General features: G+C 36.3%; 1 protein-coding gene across 3 annotated transcripts in view; it reads right to left on the bottom strand.

Annotated features, from left to right (window-relative positions):
• Window positions 1-9,069: 9,069 nt before the first annotated feature.
• The window catches only part of LOC118281827 (uncharacterized), a 170,127-nt gene continuing 161,278 nt past the window's right edge, over window positions 9,070-17,918 (bottom strand). For all 3 annotated transcript variants that reach the window (XM_035602565.2, XM_035602574.2, XM_035602582.2), the window contains 4 exons: window positions 14,705-14,783; window positions 14,143-14,311; window positions 12,054-12,419; window positions 9,070-11,370 (listed from right to left, as the gene is read on the bottom strand). In XM_035602565.2, coding sequence (XP_035458458.2) covers window positions 11,034-11,370; window positions 12,054-12,419; window positions 14,143-14,311; window positions 14,705-14,783 — 951 coding nt within the window. In that variant the 3' untranslated portion in view covers window positions 9,070-11,033. The remainder of the gene's footprint in view (window positions 11,371-12,053; window positions 12,420-14,142; window positions 14,312-14,704; window positions 14,784-17,918) is intronic.

Raw genomic sequence — 17,918 nt, 5'->3', positions numbered from 1 at the left:
TGAATACTATTGTAACAGCTTTGATTGGTAGTGTTGACATTGAATAACTATTGAGATTTTATTTGATTGAATTGCATCGACATTAAGATTCGTTTGAAGAGTAAGCGCGCTGATCAGCCTACCAAAAAGGTTCACAGTCCAGATTGTCACGGTCTGTTAATGATTTACTTGGTAAACAGATTAATAGGAACTAAAAACATTTCTTTAAAGATATATAAATATTATTCTTCAATAATGTCAGTCACAAAGTACACAAGATAAATAAACGAAAGCATACATAACACACGTAAATATCTATTCTGGGTCGTGTGTGTTTTTACGCACATAAATCACATATGTACACAAACAATACACACTTTTGTGTGTGTACATACACATATCATTCGACTTGCTCGATTTTCGGTGATATATTTTGTTGAATTTGTAGTTGATGTCATGTTGTCCTGGGCATTTTATAAATGTAATATTGTCAGAATGTTCGTTTGGTGGAGGTTTGAGTATATGTTGGTCCTTTCATTTTTACTTTCGATAATTTCGAGACATAATTTTTTTTTTTTAGCTAAAATAATGAAAACCACAGAGAATTAGAAATGAAATAGATGATCAATTTCTTATGGTATCTAAAACATTAAGAAAAAGTTAATAGAGGTGCAAAGGTTCTTACTTTACGTACTATCAAAGCGTATTATTAGAGAAAGCAGACACAAATAAAAATTACTTTTTAGACGGACATATGGCGATCAGATTGGCGATATATTAATGAAGGGCCAAATTAAAAGTACCTACCCTTAACCGACGAGCATGCATGAAAAGACTTATGACTGTTGATGAAGCGAAAGAGGTATGTAAGATTCGTAGCAATTGGTGTTCCATTGTCTCTACTTACTCCCATGGGTGATAGGCGTCCGATTATTTAAGTATGTATCAAAATTTATTTGTCTATCTGCTCATATCTAAATAGCTACTATAGTTTTATACAGTATTTTTTTCAAAAGAAAATTGGCTCAAGGTATTGCGAAAGAAACCTAACTAGTACACCCCGTTGGTTCTAATAATAAAGTTATCGATAAAACGGCCAGTCATTGGTCAATAGCAATCAATCAATCCACGGTACCTGCAATCAAGCTCTTTATTCGCAAACATAATTCTTGTGAAGACGGACCTTGACCGCTCCGTAATGTACTTCATATCGATTTAATTTGATAAATCTGCGGTATAGGCTTTGATTATATATTATCAGCTAGCTTCTGCCAGCGGCGTCGCTCGCGTTACCGTGGGATAACAAGTATTGTAAAATCGCGTGTTATTCGCGACGTCAACGTGATTGAGTAACAGTGTTTTTTTTGTTTTTATAATCTTACGGCCCATTCCAATAACCTACCTATCGGTAGATTTGCCTACCAGGGGTAGAATTTTGACACATTTTGTATGGAGCTTATGTCAAAATTCTACCTCTGGTAGGCAAATCTACCGATAGGTAGGTTATTGCAATGCGCCGTTAATCGTTTAAGTTTTCGTGTTATTCATGCAACATCAGCCTTAATCAGTATCAAACTATTATTACATAAAACAAACCATTGAAATCCTTATTAAAAAAAAACTTGTTTTCTGTCATCATCATATTCATCATATCTGCATCCTGTATAACAGTTTTATAAATAAACCCATATTGATGGATATTTCTTTAGTCAAAGACTACATATTTCACTGTGAGATTACAGATATTTCACCAACAACGACGTTGCAGATCAAAACAGCACTTTAAACGCAAACAAACAAGTTCACTTGAGCCAAAATCCATCCGGAAGTTGACGGGAGCACTATTGAGGTCCAAACTTTATTGGCAGATACTCCAAGTGGGCTCCAGAACTTTCTGAACAGCAATAAAGGTTACAAACTGTTCTGTTTGTAGGCTTCTTGTATGAAATTGTCTTTTTGATTGTGAACCAATCTATGAAATGGCATCTTGTGTTTATTTTAATTAAATTTTTATGAGACAGGAACGGTGAATGAGTAGACGTATTATCTGGCGGTAACTCCTACCATTGCTTAAGCAATCGCCACCGCTCATAAATAAAGGTAAATTCACAAGAGATTTTAAGTGTAGGAGAGCCATGCTTCGGCACGAATGGGCCGGCTCGACTGGAGTGATACCACTGCCTTATAGAAAACGACGTGAACGCAACGCTTGCGCTGGAAGCTCAATTACCCCCTTCCTAATCTTCCCGATCCCCGATTCCCCAGCAACCCTTAAATTCCTAATCCTCAAAAGGCCGGCAACGCACTTGTAACGCCTCTGGTGTTTCGAATGTCCATGAGCGGCGATTGCTTACCATCAGGTGATCCGTTCATAAAAAAAGCAAATAACAAACGTCATATACTCGTACATAATTCCCTAAGAAACCTTGACCTGGCTTGTATCAGGTAAAGCAACTGTCTGTGATTGCATGATGTGTTGCATTCTTGCATTGCTGTTGGATTTCTATGCAAATATTTCCTTTGAAGTCGCTATTTGGGCATGTCGAGTATATTTGTACGTCCGCTTTGTTCTGGTTCAAGGGCTCTAAATACATTTCACCAAATTGTTGAAGACTGGCTGACTCACGTGGAGTGTCTATAACGTGTAAAGTCTAACAGAGTTCAATGGTTTAGAAAAGTATTGGACAGTGTTACAAACTGTAAATAGTTTTCTGTGTTTAAAGTTCATAATTATAAGATACATTTATTATGCTTTGCCATTAAATAGTTTTTTTTACGTGGACATACTAGGATTTTCTCCTGTGTCGTGGGTGCGTTTACAAACATTCAAGTTCACATGCACATGACCCCCAGACCCGGAACAACAATTTATGGATCACACAAAGAATTGCCGGTAGCTGGTTGTGCCACTGCGCCAGTCGTGCAGTAAACATCTGATAGACCATGTAGCGCAAACGGTGAGTTTAACATAAATGCTCTTTCTAATTCTGGATGCAGTCGTTGGAAGAAGTCATTGAATTAATAATTTATCTTCCATAAAAATCTTACACGTTTCGTGAAGTAAATAACCAAGTCTGAAAGTTAAGGTCATTTCAAGGTCTTGCTTTTAAACAACATGACAAGTAAAAAATTAAGGCTCGGAAAAAAGTGAGTGATGTGAGAAACCAAAAATATAAGTTTGAGTATAACATTAAGTTGAAAAGTGCTTGTAAGTAGAATGTTAGACTAATTATACAGGTTGGAACAAGCAAAGACCTTCGTAATATCGCGTCGTTTATCTGAGTTCAGGCACCTCCAATATCACAGGTTCATTACCACGGGCACCGGGTGAGACAGTGGTACTCAATGTTTAGTTAAGAAAGTTGTTCGTGTTGCTGTCCAAACATTTTGATTTTTTTTTGTCTTACTTTGTTTTCTCCGTGGTGTTTGGTAATGTAAGAGAGCTCCATAATCCAGCAGTACTCGTACAATCTCACGTGATAAATAATCTTCCCCTTTTCAATCTTCCTAATCCTCGATTTCTCAACAACTCTTAAATTCCTAACCTCCAAAAGGCCGGCAACGTATTTTTAATGCCTCTGGTGTTTCGGGTGTCCATGGGCGACGGCGACTGCTTACCATCAGGTGATCCGTCAGCTCGTTTACCGACTTATACCATAAAAAACTACAACGTTACTCCCTACACCTCTATTAACTAAGCATTACAAGAGGCTATGAATTACTTAGTACCCATGAGCCAAAATTTTGAGAACCATCCACCTTAAAGGTTTTCTTGAAAGCGTTCGTGGCGACGTTCACGATAGCTCACAACAGCCCCTATGCATACTTAATCAGTTGCGTGAAACATTTTAATGCCATTGAACTGGATTTGCGTCACTTCACGAAATTGGTCTGTTCAACGTTCCCTGTATTTCCTTTCGTTAGATTTATTTTATTTAATTTACTACATGTATACGGTATTTCTTGGTCGAAATTCTTTCGCTAATCTAATTGGTCGTTTGCATGATTTATGGAGTTCAATAGCTTCATATTGTGCCTACTTATTAGTATTTCGATTGTTTTGTTTCTATTTGTCACTAAAACACATTTTCCTCAATAAAACTGTAAGTTCTATCAATTTTTTAAACTACTTTGTTTTGGGGATGATCCATTCCTAGGATATAAGAAATTTCTAGCTTCTAAGTTAATAGCCCCGGAGCTGCGGTCTGCCTAGCGGGTTACCGGGGCTCCGGTTTGAAAAACAGGAGTAGTAACGGGGTGGTTTTTAGTCAGTAAGAGTCTGACACTCCTTCTCGCCTCGCCCAAGGCGGGAGAAGTCATTTGATGATTTTCCCACCTTAAAAAAAGCTAATAGCAGTGTGGATCAACAAATCTTCTGACTATCTCTCTCTATCAGAAATTCTGAACATCATTTAAAAACACGTTGGAGACGTCCTCGTCATCATCCTAATTGAAGAATGATGTTAAGTTATAAAATATAGACTTGCAAATTATCAAGGTCTCTCCTCATTGCGATATTAATAGAACTAAACATTTTAAAAATGACTGGTTACAAGGGATGTTTCCGCGGACCAATTAGTTTCCACTGGGCGTGAATCATACGCCTTTATCCGCACATCAGATTAAATGTACCCTACGACCTTGCCTGACTTAAATTGACCAGTAAAATGATTAACTGGTTCCTAGAAAAAGTGTGAGTTAGCTTTTCATACTAATTTGTAGGTCGGTAGGATAACGGCTGATGTCATAATTCCCTTATCTGAGTCCTGGAAACTCGGTAACTTAGTAGAAACTAGATATATTTCGGGTCTATCATCATAATAATTATATCAAGATATCATGTAAATTTGAAAATTTATGAAGAACTTGTATTAGCAACGAAATTATGGGCTTTTTAGATTATTCGAATATTTAATTGCACAAAATTTATCACATTGAGCCGTGGTGATTAGGTAATGCTCAAGCCTCCGTGCGAGAAGAGACCTTTGGTCAGCAGTGGCCAGTTAAAGGATGTGATGTGATGTTTCGTTTCCGTAAAAATACTTATTTATTGCTTCATATTTATGGGGTAATCATATGCTTTCAACTATGGACTAGTAGCATATAGTGTTACTACGAGTCTACATGGATATCACGCGAGATCGGTATCGCACACGGGGCTATAAATGTATTCTTGTTAGTGTTATTACATTATGACAGTTATAAGTTATTTGTAGTACTAAATGGAGAGTGGGAGAGCCACGCCTTGCCACGAATGGGTTGGCTCGACCGGAGTGATATTACGGCCTCACAAAAAACCGACGTGAAACAACGCTTGCGTTGTGTTTCGGGTGTCCATGGAAGGCAGTGATTGCTTACCATCAGATGATCCGAGCGAGAGCAGACGTTACAAGTGTGTTGCCGGCACTTTGGGGGTTAGGAATTAAAGGGTTGTTGGGGAATCGGGGATCGGGAAGACACAGACATAACGCTTGCGTTGTTCCATGTCGATTTCCTGTGAGGTCATGGTACTCCGGTCAAACCGGCCCATTTGTGCCGAAGCATGGCTCTCCCACTTTTGCAATAATTAGGTATGTAAACTGAAAAGCCCTAATAACTTAAAGAGCTACATACTGACCTCTTCTCAGATCTATCCTTGAGTCTTAATCTTGGCTTGATCAAGATAACAAAACAACTATTACAGATTACATTACAACAAAACCAATTAGGTACATAACAAAAGCATTTCCAAAAGTTTTCTCCAGCAAATCGGTTATAACTGTCCTACATACACGCGTATTTGGGTCAGCCCTTCAAGTAATGTTAAGGCTAATCGCTGGTCACATCACGCTACACAAACCAGTGAAAACTGACCGTCAAATGTATGGAGAGATCTCACAAAGCGAGGTCATGATAAACTGGTTTTGTATAGGTGAATGTGTAGCCGACGGTCATTGAAGTAACCTACATAGAGGTAGCTCTTATTATAAGGTCACAAGGTCGTGTTTGACCTGCAATTAGTGTACACTTGTGTTCCTAGACGAGAGTGTTGCGTGTGTGCGAATGTTTGCTGTTGGCAAAGATTACTTATGTGCATATGTGTAGCGAGTATGTTGATCGAAAGTGTAAACTAAGGAACAGTGGGGAGAGAGAATTGTTTTTGAAGGAATAAACTCTAAAGTAATGGGAAAGGGATTGAAAAAGGAATGTTACAATGCGTGTAGAAAGGATGGTTGAAAGCAGATTTACGAAGGAAATATACAAGGCGGATTTGAATGGGACCGTCTGCAGTTTGCAGGGAGCTGCTGGACTCAGGATGCTTTCAACCGGTCTATCGGTCGATATAGGTCTGATCAGCAGTAGATATTTTGTGGAGGATGGGATAATAATGATGATAATTGTGTGTGTTTATATAATTAAGAGGGTATAAAGTAGCCAGAACTGCAGTAGTCTGTTCAAGAGTTTAAGTATTTTATTTCTTTTTCATATCAATCAGTTTGACACCTGCATTATAAACCTACACGACACTAGTTTACTGAACAGAGACCCTTAGAATTGGCAGTTCATATTGTACACATAATAATATACACCTTTAAAATGTATTTCGAGTTAAAAGAAAAACTCTTTTTAAGTATGTACTTACTTTTCGTCCATAAATAAACAAGGTGTTAAGTAAAAGTACAGTAATCGCGGTGGCAGGAGTTATGCGATTAATGACCAAGATACGTCTAGTTGTCGTGGACGGCTCTATGCAGAATGTGACTGAAATAGTATTGTTGCTGTCGCTGTGTGGAGGTTACAACTACAAGTGTCATGTTATGTAACCTACTATGTACAGTCAGCACGGGTATTTACTAGGCAGGTGAGAAAATAAAGGTTGACTTAGTATAGAGACTGTAGCTATTGTTATACTAAATTATTGTAATGGTTGAAAGGCTAATTGATCTAAGCGACATTTTTTTGCGATATTGAGTTATGAGTCGTTCTCAAAAATGTGGTCTTTACTACTTTCGATATATCGCATGCTCGAGCTGCGCATCTTTCTCGCACAGCTACATAGTTTAATATCAGTGGAAACGGTCACATAGTTTCACAGCTTAGCTATTACATCTTCGTAGCATAGCTATATAGCACATTATTGGTGAAAAAGGAAGAGAAGATATGGTTGTTTTGTACACTTGTAACTTCACCATGCTTTCCATTGGAACACGAAATATATGGAACAGCGTACCTTTGCAGTTTTGTGTTGAATGAATTTGAATTTTACTCGAAAAAAAAACAAACATTCAAATTGACCGTATCAACTATTCTATCCTGTCGTAAGCGATACTCGTTATACATAGTTCTATATTGATTTAATAGTAACCCTTATTACAATGTACGAAAATATATATTGGCGTGTTTTGAAGTTTTACTATTCTGTAAATCTGTACTGTGAAAAGAAAAACATCGATTAGAAATATTGCTGCACAATCCATTGCGCGTTTTCCTCTACTTCTTTACCACATTAGTCGTAGTAAAGCAGCAATGTATAGGTGACATTGTGAATAAATTGTTAGGGAAAGTTGTCAGTGGTTATAGTAAGTGGATTGTTTGTGTACGGTCACCATGGCAACAGTATCGTACAATCTCGCTAACGGGTGGTGGAAACTACGCTGATTCGGTCATTGGGTCGTTGATCTATCGCAAAATTTATTATTTTTTTCAGGTTATTCCTTTATGTAGTAAATTGTGAGTAAATAGGTAACGACCCGTATAATTTTGTAATATTTCTTTTATCTAAAACATTTATTTTATGTAGCAGAAACTATTTTTGGCGCCATAAAAGCTGTTAACTTAGTTTATGTTGTAGTAATATTGCAATTTCTGGTTATTACGATTGAAATTAGGTCTAGGTATCTAAATTTACATACCTATATGGTAATTTAGGGCGATTACCTACTTAAAGTATAGAACTGTTTATATGTTGTGAAGTGTATTAAGCAAATGGAATGTCTTTACATTATTTTTTAAATAATGACTTTCGAACCTCTCTCTCAAGTATCACAAGTAACTATCCTGTTTTTGTTTTCATTTAGTTTTTTTAAAGCGTTTTTATTGCTATCTTGTCCTGTGTCGTGGGTGTCGTTACAAACAAGTTCACACACATGACACCTAGACCCCAAAACAACAATTTGGATCATACAAAGAGTTCGTGCGTGCATCCGTGCAGGTATCGAACCCGCTACACGTTGCGCGGCCGCTGGTTGCCCAGCCACCGCACCAAAAGTGCATTAATTTTTTGTCAGTGTATTAAAATATTTTATAAATGCATTAAATACATATTTATAATGTCCTGCATTAGTTTCCTAATTTAACTAATTAAATATTTTATTTAGAGTCCACGTTTGTTTTTTCAGAAGGGAAAGGTACAGTCCACTTAAATTGACTTATTTTTCTCCAGTTATCTACATCAAATTAGGCAGACAAACTCTTGAAACTCTCTTCGCGGTTAAAATAGGCATAAAGCGGTTTTCAATTAGGTAGCGCCATCTACATATATCTTGAAGACTTAACTAATGCCACCATTTATTTTTCAATGCGACACCTTTTTCTTTCCATAAGCTATATTGTATTTGATAACTACCTTTATAATTGTGGTATTATAGCAGGCTACTTACTGTAATTTATATTTAGAAACAAAGATAACAGACATAGTAGAACAGCTTTTGTATTTACTTCAGCTACTGACTACGAGATGGCGCTGTAATCATAAACGTATTGTGGAGATTCGTTCTATTGATATTTGGATATAGACTGGATTCAAATAAGATAAACATTCCCAGTTATCGCACTAAGTGTTGATCCGTGGATTCTGTCTACATAGCATTGGGCATGGACCCATTGTGTAAGTGGTTTCCTTTAAGTTTGGACTTATTTTTAATCTGATTGTTACTTCGAAGAAATTAGAGTAGTTTATTTTAATTGTTCATTTCAATCTTAGATCAATTATGGTTAGGATCTTCCTTCAGGCAATGCTAGACTTAGCTGTGACTAGAGAGTAAAACAACTAGGGATGTTTACACTACTTCAATATTTTAAATTTGAAACCGTCAAAATAAAACCATGATATTCTGATGATTCTTTATTTTCTTATAGTTATAAGTAAATATTAATACTTAAGATAGGTACAATAAGAAGTTATTTTGTTCCTACAAATAAGTTCTCCGCTTGCCTAAAACAATTCACAGTACCTCGGTGTTGCCACTACTAAATTTAAAATTAAGTAGTATTTACAGATCAAAATATTAAAACATTTTTTTTAGAACTTATTACACAATTTAAAATTGTTTTAGATATTTGTTTTTTTATTTATAATTTATATTTTTATTTGAAGAAAAAATGTGTTTTGAGGTATGATAGTAATACTAAGGTTGTAACTAGTAGACTAGTTTTTTCAAAAATCTAAAAACATAAGTTACTACAGCTATGCGTGACCCAACATACACTTCTATGCGTTGGAGGAAGCTTTACAGATTGATATGAATTTGTTGTTCATTCTAAAAACTTATCTGATTTTAACATTAATTTTATATACATCGCCGGTTGCAATAGAAATGAAAAAGTAATTTAAATGGCTTGACGGATTTCATTTTTGAAGATTAAAAATATCCTAAAGCCAAAAGCAAGGATGTTCTCAAAGAAATCTAGTTTACAATATGTGATTAAAGATATATTATGGTAGTAAGCCGGCGACATTAATTTCAATTTACAATCAACAAGTTCAATAATAACTGCTTAAAAATATCATACAAAAACCTTACACGAAATGTGATTTAACTTCATAAATGCGAGGACTACAATAACTGGCAGTTTAGTAAAAAAAGTATTAATTTATTAGGTTTTTCTTTTAACTAAAATAACAAACAAATTGGAACGTACACTTACATAGCTAAATAAACACGAAATGCCAATTACGATGTACGACACTTTCTTGTTAATTTTATTATTTTTTATTTTATTTTTTAATAAATACACTAAAATCTGTGAGAAAGTTAATTTTATTTGCAATATTTCAACTTTGATACTGCTGTGTATACATCGACGATATAATTTTAATTTTCGATTAATATTATCAACATTCTCGAAACTATGGATAAGATTAAACATTTTAGTAATCTAGGTTTATATTTTCTCATAAAACTTACTGACTAGTACAATATAAATACAAAAAAATAAAACAAAATTACCACGACGCACTTAATTTAAAAGCACAGCATTAGACATTGTAATTATAATAATTAAAACGTGTGGGATACAAAACAAACGAAATAATATTAAAATAAAAGTAGATGTAGCAACAACTAGGAAGGATATATTAAATAGTTAGATCTATCAACATGTTCAATACTCGATCGGAACTAAACATGTCTGTTACTGATTAGTGAATAGTCACAAAAGTACATTATACATATTACATAAGAGAGTTGGTCATGATAAGGTAATTCAATTTGAATTAAATGTAAGTAAAAAGCAGTACTCATTTACGATTTCATAAATGAGTTAATAACAGCATTGAAGTACTAAAGTCTACAAAGTTAACAGGTGCAATAATGTGGTAACTACAACTAGATTGACAAGACTCACACTGGATTGCAGTTATTTAAAGTATGGATAAGTAAGCTTAACTTGTATGATTCGAGTAGTCGTAAGTTCTGGCTACTCTAGAGGAAGAGAAGAAGAACAATGGAATGGCACTTCACGACGATGGCTTAAACCACACGTCCCACGACGAGACGGTTGGTCGCCGGGCAAGGAAACTGCACTAGTTTCTGCCACGGCGACGACACCTCGTCCAACATTGATTCCTTAACAATAGGCGACGTATTCTCACTCAATTGATACTTACACAATTAACAAATGAGGCACACGCTAATGACAGGAATCAGAACTATCGCAAAGTGTCAGCAATAAATATTAATAAAAGCAAAGTCGGAAGAAGATCGGAAAATCGCGAGGAACTTAAATTAATATCGATGAATAAACTTAATCGATTTTTGAACATCGATGGGTAAAGTTAATCGGAGTCGAATCGATTAGCCGGTGTTGCGGTTCGATTTTGGTGGGCCAGCGGGGTGGTGCGGGAACTCCATGTTGAATTCTTCGACGATGGTCTTGGGATGCAGGGCGCTGATGTTGTTGTCGACCGTGTAGGTCCTGGCGTGGGTCTGCGCGAGAGCCTGCCTGGGCTCGTTCACCAGCCAGTCGTCGTCGCGCAGTCGCTTGCGCCGAGCGACTTGCTTGTCGCGCAGGTGTCGCAGCCTGGCGAGGTGAGCGTTCACCTGCTGCGGAGTGAGCCCGGTGCGGCCGGAGCGGAGCAGCTCAGCGTTACGTTGGTACGAGCCTTCAGGGTCGCGGCGATTCCATGTGTAACTGTAATTAAAACATTACATTACGTTTACATTTTAGCTGATTAATTGATATAGTTAATTTTAGAGAAGGATTCAAATCACGCACATTGGTATTCTGTAAATACAGTGTAAATTTCTACCAACAGGAACTTGGAAAGTAGGTTTACTTCCATGGTTCATGTACAACATTAATAAAACGGCTAAACTGGCGAGGCTAGTCTAGCTGTTGAAAAACGATTAGCAAAGCATCTGTAAAATGTACTCCTAGTGCCAAGCTTTCAACGATCGACATAGTTGGCAGTACGCGCAGACAAGAGGAAAGCTGTTTACCATTTCACACTTACCAATATTGGTATAAGAACAGCCAATATTTCGTCCAACCCAAACATTGGTCGATAGGGGAAAAGCGATTGCAGTTAATTTGATCTATGTTTGCAATAAATGTACATTTAATGTGTTTTTGTTCGAAAGTGTGTGCTCTGAGAAATTGATGGCCGTTGGTCTGGTAATGGAGAAAGTTGGCCAAACATTAAGTTTTATTAATGGGCCGTGCGTTTTACGACATAACTTTTTCATTTTTTGCTACACGTGCGATAAACTTTTTTTAATGGCTGCGTGCAATGTTTTGTTGTGTATAAAATGTAAAGTTTTATTTTATGCTTTATCCATTATGGTACCATGAAAAACACTTTATGTTACACTTACCCTGGGAACGGTCTCTTGAGCCTTCGGTGGACGATGGGCCTCGATCGCTTCTTCAGCTCATTGGGTCTCAAATCGTACTTGGAGGTAGGACTAGAGTTCATCCTGGTGCCATGTCGGTTCTTACCCCTAGGATAGGGGTTGGGACGCAGATCGTACGACTTCGGATGGTGTACAGGGTTCACAGTGACGTCATTCACCATCATGGGGTCATTGACCTCCCTGCTGACGCTTGGTGCAGTGATTTCGTTGATCTGTCCCATTCGTTGCCAGCGGCGGCGCAGGTCCTTCACTTTGGCCTTTGGCACCTTTTGCAGTTTAGTTTGGCAGATGTAGTGACGAGTTTCGACGCAGTTGCGAGGTGACCACCTGAAGCAATTAGCGTCGAGATGAATAATCGTGTCAATTAGTGAGCAATGTTTGGAAGTTTAGGGGGCGTGCATTGTGTATTTTCGGAGAATTTCAGATGCAATTGGATAACCATACCAAAATAACATGATTTTAGTAAAACTTTTGAGATGGAGAGAAACTTGAATATGAATACCAAAAACGAGTATTGTTATTTAAACAAACGGCATCCGGTATAAACAACTACTTATTGATATGATTAAACCAGGACAGTCAGTAAGCAATGTGGGCCATTACAATGATCGCTATGTGCCCTACATACTGTAACATAAATACTATCATTGTTCCCATGTGAAACCGATGATTACTCGGTACTCCACAAGGCGCCAACGGCTTGTCCTTCAAACTTTAAACCATAAAATTGACTGCTAAAAATAGGTGATTAGGTGTCTGATGACGTCATGGGACCCTCAAACCACGTTGTCGTAAAATTTATTGTATTTCTCAGAGCTGTCGACCTGTCGTATGGTGCAAGGCACAAGAGTGCGTCAGAAGAAATAAAAGTTGGTCTTCATTGGTCTAATGAGGTATAAGTATCGCTTATTGAAGCAATTTATGCTTCTATATCATTTTATATTGGGAGCGACAGATTGACAATCAATTTTGCGCGTTTAAAAATGAGGTCTGTGACCCGTAGCGCCTTTTATTAGTCGATTCAGTTCTAGTAAGTGTTTATTAGTTTTATTAAACTGATGACGTCATTAATGGGATGCTATCGGCTGACATAAAGACTATCTATAATAAGACTATCTATACTCGTTATAGCTAGAAAAAATCTTAAAAAAATTAGTAAAGGATGTGACCAAGAATGTGATTTCGGTCTCAGCGGACTACAGATACTAACGGCTTCATATAAAATGATAAGTTTAAGCCAAATTTTGTAATGGAGCCGCAGAACACTTTAAACAGGTTGCGGCTGCGGTTCAAAGAGCAGGAGTAGGAACGGGGTGGTTTTTAGTCAGAAAGAGTTTGGTTAAGGACCATTGCAATTTTATGTTAATACGCTTGTAGAATATAACTTGAAGGTCCAAACAGTTTGTCTAAAATAAAACCCAGAACGTGAGGTTTGAACAAAATCCTGTCCAAACTCAGGGCTGCGGTTCAAAGAGCAGAAGTAAAAACGGGGTGGGTTTTAGTCGGTAAGAGTTTGATTAAGAACCATTGCAATTTTGTGTTAATCGCTTGCAGAATATAACTTGAAGTACCAAACAGTTCTGTTTAAAATAAAACCCAGAACGTGAGGTTTGAACAAAATCCTGTCCGAACTTTGGGAACAGTCTCACATTTGTCATTTCTCAAAATCGTTTCTCTAAAACTATTTGTTTAATGTTTTTCGCTGGTTTGCTTTTATTTTCAGGCGTGACATTTTTATAAATATAACGCACATTTATTACAAGAGTGACATTAACCAAATAAAGTTATTTTTTGGAAAGTGTCTTTGGATTTTTTTTATCCTTGGGCGCTTGGGCACTGCTAATAAAAAAAAAAACATATTTTTTCGTATAGTGACGGTCTTCTTATCAATATACGATAAGTCCATTAAAAAAAATGCCTTCAATCCCTAAAATACCGTCAATGCCCTTATATGTCCTCTGGTGTTGTCTTTCTACATGGGCTGTGCAGATTTCTTACGATCAGGTGATCTATCTGCTCATTTGCGACCTGTGTTTTAAAAAATAGTTACCTGTAAAGCAGGTCCGGCATCATAGCGATGCAGTGCCACTTGAGTTCCTCAGGGGTCATCTTCTTCATCTTGGAGAAGGACTGGTAGTGCATCTTGCGCAGGTCTCCTCCCCACCGCCAGGACCTGGCTCCGTAGTCGTAGATACCTCCTATCCACCTACTTTCTTTTACTGTTGACAGAAATTGACAAATTCGAATGTAGTACAATGACTAGCAGGTAAACCTAATCCAATCCATCCAAATCTTTCATTGGATATTTGACTTTATATCAAAACAATAAAGTTAATAAAAGATTATCTAAATGTTTTTAGGGACCAGATGAATCTTCGAAAATAAACATGAAATAAGTACTGCTATAAGGAATCTATTGTTTCACATAATTCTGATGGTAACACGAAAAGTTTCTTTAACTGCTTTATAAATATTCTTTAAGGGAACATTAAGAGCTTTCTTACCACCAAACTTTTCCTCTAACCATTTATCGTGTTAGTGATAATAGTGAATTGAAATATTAAGAGTTAACTTTTTTATAATATTTTGTGTTCGCTATTGATAGTACATACCAACGTCAGGTTTGTTCAGGTATTTGCGAAGATTCCTGTCTTCCCAACGCGCTGGCACCGTCAAGTTACTGCCTCGGTCCTGGAACAAAATACAACTATGTTATGAAAGTGTTCAATCTAATCAATATGAAACTTACACCATTTTGTAGTAAAGTCCAATTTCCTTATTAATAAGTGGTAAACTTGTTCTTCCACCATGTCATATCATGTGTAATACCTATTTGTATTTTTGACCACATATTTTCATTGATTCGTTTTATTATCTGACTTTCCTTTTAAACGTAATTTGATATCTCCCTATGACATTTCTACATCGTCTATCTATCATACATTTTTTCTGTACCATATTTGTATTTATGCCCATTGTCGAAGGCTTACCTAAGAAAATCTTTCGTAAGGAGTCCAAGTAATTGTATGCCACCACAGTGCCTAACTGACACGCCACTTAATGACGAAATTTCGTCATTTATATGCTTATTACCCGTAATACTGATTGTTATTCAAGCAAAGAGCTCTACAAGTCCTGTTTCAAGCATATCAAGTATAAATCTAGGAATTACTTTTATGATCTATATAGTATCACATACCGTTGGGTTTTCCAAAATTTATTGTCAATTTATATTTGTATTCATTATGAGGGCTACGCGAAATTGCTTGTAAGGCTGTGGGCAAGAATTAATTGAATTAGGGACACTTCTTTGAAATAGTAATGAGATGTGATTGGTCGGCCCTAACTGGTGATGCGATGTCTGAATTATTTGGTGTTTTAGTAATTGTAGGCATTGCTTAGGCCTATGGGACATTTTTATTATTTTAAAGTTGACTCTTAGTAGGATCTTGAAATTTTGAGCTGTGTTTAAGTGAGAATAAGGTATTGTACGAAGCTGTTTCATCTGCCTTTCCGTGGCACAGAGATACAGAGGATTTTCCCACGAATTTACATTTATAGTTATAATATGATTAGCATATTTATCATTATAGTGAACGCGCAATAATTTTAATGTATAATTTAATTCAAGACACGTGTTGGTTTAATGATCACGCTGTTCTTAATGTACGAACAGATTTTATGTCTCTAGAAGTGTTAGCGGATTTTTCAGAAATCGTTTCAAGTGCCTTGAGCCGCCAAGCCTGTTTGATCAAACGTGACTGATGGATTCTGACCTAAATCCCAACGATTTTGGTAGCGAGTGTGTGATCTTAAAATAATGATGTTATTGTTGCAATATTTTCAAACGCCACTGCTTATTGTTGTTTAAATAATTCTTGAGTATTTGCCAAGTGTAGGTTTGCACGTGAAATGGAGTAATTAACAGTAGGCGTAAAATTGTTACTAGTGCTAAATGCAATTATTTAGGGAAATTGGAACGAATTGCCTGAACGCTATCGGCTGCTAGCACAATTAGTCCTTGGTTTAATAGGCTATTTTGTTTTTATTTTAGTTTTAAATAAATTTATTCGACTAAATGGTTGGACAATAAGCTCTATCCCTCATAAAATCATTGAATTGTGTCTTGCTTTAAAAGTCATACAACCATAAACAACACCAGTAGTTCGATTTGCTTATTTTGCATATAATGTAACTGATATTTTAAAACAATTCCTGGTGTTGCCAATTAAACAATGATTTATGGCATTGTTACTGAAATATCGATGCGCATACGTACGCGATCGCATCAACCAGCACTGGACAATAATATATATCGCTTTAATAATCTACTTCAAAGAAACGATTGTCATTTGTCGTAAAGGGTTCTCGGAAGGCGAATTTTTGTCACAGCACATTCTCTGGTCCATTTGTCAAATCAAATACATGCGTTTGATCATATGAAATTCCTACAATAATAGGTTGTGATGCGACCTTTCCTTAGGGTTGTCAATCTTCATATTGTATGTCAGTCATTAGCCGATTTTCGGAAGCCTATAAACTTATGTATGTTGATGAAGTCATCAGGCTATAGAAGTGTTTATTATCAATTGTTCCAGTTTGTGAATAGTGTACATAGTACGTAGTATCTAAGGCGCCGCTCTTTGAAGTGGCCATTTACTGGGAAAGAGGTAATGGGGAGCCATCTTTTGGCTGATGACTAATACATGTATATTTGTGAATAGGCAAATTTTTAAAGCTTCTAAAGGTTTATGTGTCATCTTCATTACGTATAATTAATGATACTTACGAAGCCTAATCATTAAATTAAGTGATCACACGTAATTCCTATAATAATCTTATTATTTCATGACTATAAAGTGAGAACTAGTCATGATAATCACGATTACGTAAGATAATGTAATAATTGATATCTAATGGTAGTAATTCGAGTTATTTCTCGTCCCCAGTCCTATTTGTTGGCAACATTCCGCGCTAATTCAACACGTTTGCGCGGGAAACTGCCAAGGTTTGTAGTAAAGAGGCCGTTATCTATGATTAACGCCTTTAAGCTTTTTATTAACGGTAGGGCTTCATAATTTTCTTCTTTATGGTGATGTATTTTTTATATGTCTACAGGGAGTAACTCTTTTCTTCTTAACAAAAATCACTAAAAACGTCTACGGACGCTGCTCATGATGAAATCCCTCTGTGACTCGAAACTAGTAGAGCTTTTGTCCATTAATTTACGTGAATAAACCGTGATTTTTAGTTAATATGTCTCACGATAGTTATTCTTTTCCTCTTATTTCATTCAAATATCTCGCTATCTGACCCATTTTACATGTCTTCAGTTGAAATCTGAATCATGCCATAATATTAGTATCGATAAACCGTTTAATATTTCATAAATATGACCGCAACTTACTATCTTTGACTAAACGATGTTTTGAGTGTATAATAGGGATATTAAACAAAACAGTTCATTGACCCCGCGAAGTTTAATAGTTACTAATAGAAATTCCTATCGTCTATTGCCAATAACGATTTATGTGTTATTGAAAATTGATTTAAAATTACTTCGGCGTAGGCCTGCAGCCATTATGATCAAAAATTTGGCCGTTACGAGTTTGACTATTATGAAGTATTATATCATAAATTGTTGAAGACTACTGAACAGTCTTTAGAAGACGTCGGTTACTTTTGACCACATTTGTAGTGAACGGGTTAAAATTTTATAAGTTTTTTTTTAATTTAGGTATATTTTTTTTGATAAATATAAGCCGGCAAATGAACAGACGGATCACTTGATGGTAAACAATCGTCGTCGCCTTACAAGTGCGTTAC

Source organism: Spodoptera frugiperda, chromosome 20 (genome assembly GCF_023101765.2).
Source record: "Spodoptera frugiperda isolate SF20-4 chromosome 20, AGI-APGP_CSIRO_Sfru_2.0, whole genome shotgun sequence".
Classification (NCBI taxonomy): Eukaryota; Metazoa; Arthropoda; class Insecta; order Lepidoptera; family Noctuidae; genus Spodoptera; species Spodoptera frugiperda.
The sequence above is the reverse complement of the archived record's forward strand: the minus strand, read 5'-3'. Positions and strand labels throughout refer to the sequence as shown.